Source organism: Lolium perenne, chromosome 6, assembly GCF_019359855.2.
Source record: "Lolium perenne isolate Kyuss_39 chromosome 6, Kyuss_2.0, whole genome shotgun sequence".
Classification (NCBI taxonomy): Eukaryota; Viridiplantae; Streptophyta; class Magnoliopsida; order Poales; family Poaceae; genus Lolium; species Lolium perenne.
In genome coordinates this window covers 35037203-35047496 of record NC_067249.2, presented here as the reverse complement: position 1 = coordinate 35047496, position 10294 = coordinate 35037203, and the positions used below count along the sequence as shown (strand labels likewise).

Here is a 10294-nt window from a genome sequence, read left to right as displayed (position 1 = left end):
CCCTCGTCAGAGTGCGGGAAAGCCGGAGCCGGCGGGCCCGCAGTAGGTTATAGGGGCCTCTCTGTAAATGTAACGGGCACTATATAAGCCACACCACCCCTCTCGTGCGAGGGAGACGACGAACGATCGATCATTTCATATTCTCACACTTAGCACCGCTTGGGGAGAGAGACCTTCGTCTACCTCTAGCCTTCCCTCGCAGCCGGATACAGCTCCAGGAGCACCATTATACTGTGTTACCTCTTATACACTCTAGAGCAGGAGTAGGGGTGTTACCTCCACACGAGGGCCCCGAACCTGGGTATGTCGCCGTGTCACTCGTATCCATACCCGCATCCGGGAACCACCGTAGACCATACAGAAATCACCTAACTTAAGCCACCCTATGGCATATGCCATGACGATACCACAACAACAGCTCCTCTGCAGCAAACCAAACCCTAAGCCTAGACCAAACCTGCTGGCCAGGGAGTTATGGAAGTTGGAAATCAACGGTGACGCGGCGTTCCACTGCAGCTAGGCCGGCCATCTCCTCTCCTCGCCAAAACCAAAGATCTCGATGGCGAGTTGGCGACCTACTCCTTCCCCTGGACGCGAGGTCGGCTCCAGCCCATAAGCCTGCTGATGAGGCCGTAGGCGCAGGTCCCGGTTTGGAGGTGCGAGTAGTGCATCAGTTATTCGACGCTACGGGACGAGGCCAGCCGCTTCAATGGTGTACTGCATCTACACTACCGCGAAAGAGCTATTCGTCCTGGATCCATGCCGCTAGAGACTGGGAATCTATGTACGATTTTCTCAAGGCGATGGAACGAGAGTGAGCATGGAGGAAAATAATCCACCTTGGAAATTCATACAGTACAGAGACCTCTGAAATGTCAGTGGACCTGGACGGCGATAGCATCGGTGCTGGAAACACGTGATCAAGGAATTGGCCATGACTGCCAAAAGGCAGCTAGCACGAGCTTGTGGGCGAGGTCTTGCGGAGTCAGGGTCTCAGAACCGCAGCCGTGGCTCACGGCGTCAAAAGTCCTAGGCAATTTCCAGTCTATAATACGATGTCCTCGTGTAGATTAATCCAAGACACTGATACGGGCCTAACCTGCATTTTCAATATGATGTCTGCTGCCAGACTCGGGCTTGCCATCCGTTATTCAACTGGAAACCATGCAATCGTATGTAGATATTGCTTTTTCAAGGCCTCTGTGATGATAATGTTGGTGCATGACTTTACATGATCCCGGAGCTAACTTATTGTTCATGGTAATTTTGGTGCATCAGACAGGCTGCCGTCGCAGATGGGGCAGATGGAGAAGTTCGGCGAGATGATTGATTATATTACTAAGAGCATTACCTGACTTGTTTTGTGAAAAAGCATTACCTGATGTTACATACATATAAATACTTGTTGGTTGACCCAAGCAAAGCACATCCTATGAAAAAAAGTTGTGAGAATAATTATTTTTATTAGCCTATTTCTCGTTACATATTCTTCTTTTGCACGGTTATATCTCGCAAGATCACTTTCCTCTATGGTAAATACTAAGAGCGGAGTGGATTCAGAACCAGAAGATCATGTGGATGTCGTTTCAACATAGCGGGCTTTAATACATGCACATCTCCCAATGAGAACAAAAGGACAAACTAAGGCTGGGGTTACTCGGATTGATTGAATAGAAGAAAACATGATCACCATCGATGATGGTGACAAAGAGGAAAAATATCACACAGATGGTTTGTTGGAGCGTTTGATACTTGGTTACCCGGTGCAACGCACGGGCATTTTTGCTAGTCTATACCTAATAATAAAGGGAGAAGTGTTTCCGTGGTTTGGTCCATCGTTTTGCGCTTTCGTCCGTCCAAATTTACCCTTTCTTATCTATACCTAATAATAAAGGGAGAAGTGTTTCCGTGGTTTGGTCCGTCGCTTTGCGCTTTCGTCCGTCCAAATTTACCCTTTCTTACTTCGTACTAATACGGCAGGATCCCCGATCATTGTCGTACGCAGCCCACCTTAGAGCATCTCCAGCCGTCTCCCCGACGAGGCCCCCAGGATGCCTTTTTGTCATCCGGATGGACGAAAACGGTCCTATCGCGCCCCCGGCTCCTCGATTTCGTCCGGATTAGGCCTTTCATCCTTCCGGAGAGCCCAGGCCATCCCCGGCCCCCCGGGGAGCACTCGGGGACTCCGGACGAGAGAAAAGCGGAGACGGGCCCGCTCTGTCGGCGAGAGAACAGACGAACCCCGCCACTTTATCGACGCAAATCCCTCCTCCCCTCCCTTTGCTCTCTCGCCGCCGGCACCACCCCTCGCCAATCCGCCGGCGGGTTGCCCCAACTCCGCCGTTTCTCCACCCAGCAGCCTATATTCCGCCGCCCGTCGTACCCTCTGCCTATTTTCCGCCGCCGGGCAGCTCCCTCGCGTCGCTCCTCGTCGACACGCCCGGCAGGTCTTCGTCCAACTGCCTGGCCGGACATGGACTCCGACGAGGAGGAGGAGCAGATGTTCGCCGAGCTTCTTGAAGAAGAAACAGTTGCCGCCGCCCAAGACGAGGAGCACCTGCTCATCCTCGCTTGCCTGTCCGGCTTGTACGCCGAGTCTGTCATTGGTCGCCGTGGTGGGTCGGCACCAGGTCGCCGGAAGTGCAAGCCGAGGCAGCGAATGGAGGGGTACTGCATGCTCTACGCCGACTACTTCGCCGACGATCCATTGCATGGTGAGGCTGTTTTCAGGCGTCGTTTCAGGATGAGCCGGAAGCTCTTCCTGAAAATTATGTATGCCCTTCGAGACTACGACTCCTATTTCAGATGCAAGTTGGATTGCACCGGCATGGCAGGGTTTTCCGCCCTCCAAAAGTGCACGGTGGCTATGCGGATGCTGGCATATGGAGCTCCTGGTGATTCTACAGATTACTATCTTCGGATGGCGGAGTCCACCGCCCTTGATTGTTTCTACCGGTTCTGCAGGTCGGTGATAGCAATGTTCGGGGACTTCTACTTGAGATCACCGACTGTCGAAGACACTGCTAAGATCCTCGCTGTCAATGAAGCTCGAGGATTTTCAGGGATGCATGGAAGCATTGACTGCATGCATTGGAAATGGAAGAACTGTCTGTTTGCCTGACAGGGAATGTAAAAGGGTCACAAAAAAGGCTGCACTGTGATACTTGAGGCATTGGCTACCCATGATCTCTGGATTTGGCACTCCTTCTTTGGTATGCCGGGATCCAACAACGACATCAACATTTTGCAGTGCTCGCCGGTCTTCTCCAAGCTTGTTGAGGGTCATGCTCCCCCGATTAACTTTGTGATCAATGGCCGGCAGTACAACAAGGGATACTATCTTGCAGACGGTATCTATCCAAAGTGGGCAACATTTGTGAAGACTATCTCAAACCCCGGCCTTCCGAAGGAGCAGCAGTTTGCCAAGGAACAAGAAGCTTGCCGAAAGGATGTCGAGCGTGCATTTGGTGTCCTGCAGCAGAGATTTGCTGTAGTCCGGTTCCCCGCTTTGACTTGGTCGAAAGATCAGCTGTGGGAGGTGATGAACTGTTGTGTGTGCTTACACAACATGATTATCGAGGATGAGCGGAAGCATCCGGTCCCTCTGAGCGAACAAGCTGCACCATATGATAGAGAGTGTCCTCTTGCATAGCCTAACCACCAGGTGCCGGCATCGTGGGTTGCGTTCATCGCTATGCGTCAGGAGATTCGAGACTCCACAATGCATCAACAGCTGCAGGATGATCTGGTGGAGCACTTATGGACGCTTCGAGGCAACACCAACTAGTTTCCATTTGATTTGTTTGAAAACTTGTCTTGTTTTGTTAAACTGTAACGTTTATTTGTAAAAATAAGCCAAATGTTAACAAAAGTGGTCAAATTCGCCGAATTATGCATGAAATTTGTCATCCAGGGATGTTTTTCTCTAAAAAACGGCGAACCCCGGGTGTGCCTACCGGGGAGACGGCTGAAACTTCAGCGCTCCCTGGGCCAAAGTTACGTCCAATCCAGCGCTAAATAGCGCCGGATTTCATCCCGGGGAGCCCAACGGCTGGGATGCTCTTAGCATATGCATACGTTGCTGTACGTCAAATAAACTTTGATCCGGATGAAAATAGCCTAGCTATGTTGCGTGCGCTCAGCAAACTCGTGCCCGGATCGAAATAACATAGCTAGCTGGCTTGGCCTCCATCATGGTTATATATTCATACTAGCACGTCACAATGTACGGAACGATTACAGGATGAATCGATCTGAAGCACACCGAGCGGATTTGGATATCGTGGAACAGTGATGCCACGAGATCACCCTGGTTGTAGCCGACGCCTGGTGATTCTGGAACAGCGATGCGACACGATCGCACTATGGTTCACTGGTGGAAAAAAGGGCTTTGGTCGCGGTTGGCAACTGCCATTAGTCGCGGTACCTATAAAAGGAGCATCGATACGCCTTGCCAAGCCCCTGAACGACTACATCTCATCTAACAGTGTTGGGGAAAGGGTTGGGAAATCTCCCGTGGCGCATCTCCATTTTTAATATCTTACATACAGTTACATGATTACACAAAAATAAATGGGAAATTGATTGCCATGTTGAGATACTCATTTGTGCCATGAACATTCTTCAATTAACTTGATGATGGAGCATCTTCATCATTTAATTAATCTTCTTCGGCCGTAACCATGGAGCATCTTCATCATTTAACTTGATGCTTGGATCAATGTTCACTCTGAAGGGTGGAATTTCATCAAACTGATTATAATCTTCTGACATGTCTGTCTTGTCCTCCACTCCCACGATGTTTCTTTTTCCAGAAAGAACTATGTGGCGCTTTGGCTCATCGTTTGATGTATTTGTTTCCTTATGTTTCCTTTTTCTTGGTTTGGTAGACATATCCTTCACATAGAAAACCTGGGCCACATCCTTGGCTAGGACGAATGGTTCGTCTCTATACCCAAGATTGTTGAGATCCACTGTTGTCATTCCATACAACTTGTCTACCTGAACCCCGCCTCCTGTTTTGTTGACCCATTTGCACCTAAACAAAGGGACCTTAAAAGAAGGTCCATACTCAAGTTCCCATATATCCTCTATGTAACCATAATATGTGTCATTTGGGCCTTCATTCATTATTGCATCAAAGCGGACACCACTGTTTTGGTTGGTGCTCTTTTTATCTTGGGCGATCGTGTAAAATGTATTCCCATTTATCTCGTACCCTTGGAAAGTCACTACAGTCGAAGATGGTGTCTGGGCCAGCAAGTACAACTGATCTTCAATATGTTCGTTATTCAGGAGATGTTTTTGCAACCAACCGCCGAAAGTCGACATGTGTTCACGTCTAATCCAATCGTTCGACTGCCGGGTTAAGGAGCGTAGAAAGTTCTTGTGGTCACCGATATACGGAGCCACCAAGGTGGAACTTTGTAGGACCGTGTAGTGTGCTTGAGTCAAAGAAATCCCGTCCCTACATATCATTGATTTCCTTCCTAGCGTGCCTGTTCCACTTAGTCTCCCTTCATGCCGCGATTCAGTAACACCAATCGGCTTAAGGTCAGGAATAAAGTCAACACAGAATTCAATGACCTCCTCTGTTCCATAGCCCTTGGAGATGCTTCCTTCTGGCCTAGCACGGTTATGAACATATTTCTTCAAGACTCCCATGAACCTCTCGAAGGGGAACATATTGTGTAGAAACACAGGACCGAGAATGGAAATCTCATCGACCAGGTGAACGAGGAGATGTGTCATAATATTGAAGAAGGATGGTGGGAACACCAGCTCAAAACTAACGAGACATTGGACCACATCATTACGCAACCTCGGTAGAATTTCTGGATTTATTACCTTCGAGAAATTGCATTGAGGAATGCACATAGCTTCACAATGGGCGATCGAACATTTTCCGGTAGAAGCCCCCTCAATGCAATCGGAAGCAAGCGTGTCATTATCACGTGACGAGTCATGAGACTTCAAGTTCTGGAATGTTTTCTTCTCCATATTTATTATTCCCTTTATATTGGAGGAGAAGCGACGGGACCTTGATACTGCTAAGACATTCAAAAAATATTTCCTTCTCTGCTTTAGTAAGAGCGTAGCTGGATAAATGACGTACTTTAACACTCTCATGCAGCTTTTTGGGGTCTTTCCAACGTTGCTTTGGTCCTCCCGTGCTTCTCGGTGTATCTTTTGTCTTGCCGTACACTCACTGAAAGCATATGAGGTTCACGCTTAGATTCTTCGTCAAGTGGATATAATCTATTGAAGAGAGGTCCTCTAAGTATTCCCAATATGGTAGATCCCATAATATAGATTTGTTCTTCAACATGGGCGCGTGTCCGGCATCGTCATTCGGAATGCACCGTTCGCAGGACCCTTTCCAAATATTACATCTAGATCCTTGACCATACCAAATATATCAACACCATCACGATGGGGAGGCTTCCTCCGGTGATCAGCCTCACCGTTGTAATGCTTGCCTTTCTTTCTTACGGGATGGGTAAGCCTAAGAAATCGACGATGCCCCAGGTACACGACCTTCTGACCTTTTTCCAAATAATCACCTTCGAGCTCATGTAAACAGTGTGTGCATGCATTGTATCCCTTGTTTGACTGTCCTGAAATGTTACCAAGAGCAGGCCAGTCATTGATGGTTACGAAAAGCATCGCTCTTAGGTCAAATTCCTCCTGCTTGTGCTCGTCCCACACACGTACACCTGCTAGGGACCACAGCTGTAGAAGTTCTTCGACTAATGGCTTCAGGTACACATCAATGTCGTTCCCGGGTTGCTTCGGGCCTTTTATGAGCACCGGCATCATAATGAACTTCCGCTTCATGCACAACCAAGGAGGAAGGTTATATATACAAAGAGTCACGGGCCGGGTGCTATGGCTGCGGCTCTGCTCTCCAAAAGGATTCATGCCATCTCGTCTGAGACCAAACCGTAAGTTCCTTGCATCTGTGCAAAGTTTGGGAACTCTCTATCGATTTTCTCCATTGGGAGCCATCAGCAGGTGCCTCAACATCACGTATTTCTTACGGTCTTCTTTGTGCCATCGCAACAACCTAGCATGCTCTTTATTTACGAACAAGCGTTTCAGCCGTGGTATTATAGGAGCATACCACATAACCTTGGCAGGAACCCTCTTCTGGGCGCTCGCCCTCAACATCACCAGGGTCATCTCGTCGATCTTATACCGCAATGCGGTGCACACGGACATGCATCCAAATTCTCGTACTCATCGCGGTAGAGGATGCGGTCATTAATGCATGCATGTATCTTTTGCACATCTAATCCTAGAGGGCAGACAATCTTCTTCGCTTCGTACGTACTGGCGGGCAATTCGTTACCCCTTGGAAGCTTCCTCTTAATTATTGTCAGCAACTTTCCAAATCCTGAGTCAGTGACACCGTTCTATGCCTTCCATTGCAACAATTCCAAGGTGTCTTTGCCTAGCTTTTTATGGCCATCTTCGCAAGTTGGGTATAACAATTTGTTGTGATCTTCTATCATCTTGTCGAAGGCCAACCTTTCCTTTTCAGTTTCACATTCTCTCCTTGCATCAGCAATGGCCCGGCCAAGATCATCATCAGCAGGCTCATCTGGTGCCTCTTGATCTTCTACTTCATTGTCTTCATTGCCTTCTGCGGTATCATCGTATTCGTGGAAATTGGGATAACCGTCATCATCCTCTTCCTCTTCGTCATTGTCTTCCATCATAACCCCTCTTTCTCCGTGCTTGGTCCAACAATAGTAACTCGGGCATGAAACCGGATCGCAGAAGGTGGCTGTGAATGAGACTCGAGCGAGCGTAATTTACGGTATTCTTGCAGTCCACACATGGACAATACATGAAGCCACCATGTTTGTTTGCCTCCGCCACGGCCATAAAATTATCCAGGCCCGATGAACTCATCAAACCGTCGGTCAATGTACATCCATTGCCGATTCATCCGCATGATATAATTAAGCTGATCAAAACCATTACAGAACATCACGATGTATATATACACATGCATTTTATCAATTGCAGATGAAAAGGATAAAGTTGTTAACCTCGATGAAGAAGAAAAAAGCAAGTTAAGTGTGGCTTGATTTGTGTAAACTCAAGTGGCAAATCCTCTTAAGCATTTCATCAAACACCTCTTGTGCATGTGAAGAAGAGAGGAGAGCAATACACCCTCTTGTGAAGATAGTGAAAAAATGGCTAAGTGTGGCTCACACTTGGGCAGGGGGCAAGGTTATATAGCCAGTGGGGGGCCTTTGGACCCGGTTTGACATAAAAACCGGGCCTAAAGGGTTCCCCTGGCTGACACGGCCTGCCGCGCCCTGCGGGTGGACCCTTTGGTCCCGGTTGGTATGATAAACCGGGTCCAAAGGCCGCTCTGAGACAGGCGCCAGCGGGTGGGGTCGTCCTGGGCAGAAACGAACTGGGTCCAATGGGGGCATTGGACCCGGTTTGGTTCAGCAGTGGGTCATTTGCTTGGGTCCAAAGGCCTCTTCTCCACTAGTGGGTGGCCCAACCGCGACCAAAGCAGCGCGACTAAAGGCCCCCCCCTTTAGTCGCGGTTCCTTACGAACCGCGACTAAAGGCCCGTCCACGTGGGCCGCAGTGAGCGCCGAGGGCGGAGGACCTTTAGTCGCGGTTCTTCCGGCCAACCGCGACTAAAGGCCTCCGCGAGGTTTAGGGTTTTAGCCCCCTCCCCTAAATCTGGTTTCTTTTTAATTTGTATTGTTTTATTTCTTTTGGGTTTTAATTTTGAAGGAGTTTCACATATTCTACGGATCGTATACATACATGCATATGAATGTACAATTTCAAACAAATTTGAAATTAGAACCAAAAAGAATTCAAGAGGAATATACAATATATATTCAATATCGGATGACCATATACAATATATATTCAATATCGGATGACCATATACAATTTTGAACAAGTTAGTTACAAATTCTGGTGCATATAAAGTTCTACGTCATCGTAATAGTGTTCTCCTCTAGGATCGATGACTTCCCTCGCCAACCATCCAGCTAGTTCCTCTTGAAGTGGTCGGAGCGAGCTTACGGACTAAGCGTCTTCCGGAGGTTATTCCTCAGGATGTTGTTCTCACACGTCTGGTCCCGCTCATTGCAGTATCTACGGATCCTGTCACAAACATAGTATGCGCATATAATGGTCCCCGGTGGCTGAATATCCCCGATCGTCCGCACCGCCATTTTAAAATGTAGCTCCTTTTTGAATTCACCGACCTTGGTATCTACGAACCGTCTCCAAACCCTACGAGGCAAAGAAAATTAAATAAACAAGAGAGTTATTAATTAGTTACTTGATATTAGGAAATGATGAACGAAATAGGCCGATCGATATAGAGCGCAAATGAATGAAAATAATTACTTTTGCATCATTTTTCTCATGTCGCCCCAAATCGCCGGATCCATATTCAGAGAGTCGTGGACGAGAACTGAGGAGGTCTGAACTTTAATTACCATAAGAATCCAGTGGAACCTGCGGACACGATACAAGCACGATCATGCATAACTCATCGATTAGCCACATACCATAAACAAAAGAGAATGTGCTCAAGGCAGAAACACTCACCCAAAATGGTAAGGAAATAGAATATCACTTTTCTGTTGCTGTTTTCTAATAAACCGCCACAGGTCATCCTCCACGTCGGCGGGGTGGTGTTCTAACACATATGAATTAACGATGTGTGGGTCAATGAACCCAACATCATGGATGTTCCTTATTCGCATTTCCCGCTTCTTCATTCTGCATAATATATAGCGTACACAACAAGATAGTTAGGACAATATATATATATATATATATATATAGTGCAGGCCGGCAATGAACGAGATGGGGTAGAAATTAATAAATCACTTACAGAACGTAGCAACTGATGATAGATTTGTCGAGGTCGCGCAGATTGAACAGCTGGAACAATTCACTCAGAGGAATTTGTACCCAGTAATGTTTGAAGTGATGCTCATATCTAACTTCCGTATAGATATACTCTTTGGCGTTTTTATGTTTTATGTAACCCTTGTACCAATTTAGCAGACCTAGCATTTGTCGAGGTAGATCCTCTTCCTGCGCAGGCTCGACGAGAGGGCCATTCTTCACATATGTAAATACTACGTCCTTCATTGGCGCCTCATCAAGGCCTAGCGAGTGCACGAAGAGTGATACCTAACTCGGCCGCTTGTTCTCTGGCACTCGTTACAGTCAATCCATGTGCTTCCGCAGCTGCTATGATATCGGGGGCATCCGGATCGGCGGCTTGCACTAT

General features: G+C 47.7%; 1 protein-coding gene across 1 annotated transcript; it reads right to left on the bottom strand.

The window, feature by feature from the left end:
- Window positions 1-2991: 2991 nt before the first annotated feature.
- On the bottom strand, window positions 2992-10074 carry LOC139832343 (uncharacterized). The gene is made up of 5 exons (XM_071822077.1): window positions 9890-10074; window positions 9601-9774; window positions 9397-9507; window positions 9159-9279; window positions 2992-3117 (listed from the first exon to the last, which is right to left on the bottom strand). Exons 1-5 carry the CDS (start codon window positions 10072-10074, stop codon window positions 2992-2994), a joined length of 717 nt encoding a protein of 238 aa, XP_071678178.1.
- Window positions 10075-10294: the final 220 nt, after the last annotated feature.

What these genes read in the sequence shown, in the direction of transcription:
- LOC139832343 (XM_071822077.1), bottom strand. Translation starts at nt 10,074, where the DNA reads ATGCTAGGTCTGCTAAATTGGTACAAGGGTTACATAAAACATAAAAAC. An exon ending in CTATTTCCTTACCATTTTGG is followed by an intron (nt 9,508 to 9,600) that starts GTGAGTGTTTCT and finishes TCGTGTCCGCAG; the next exon opens with GTTCCACTGGATTCTTATGG. An exon ending in ATGAGAAAAATGATGCAAAA is followed by an intron (nt 9,280 to 9,396) that starts GTAATTATTTTC and finishes TTTGCCTCGTAG; the next exon opens with GGTTTGGAGACGGTTCGTAG.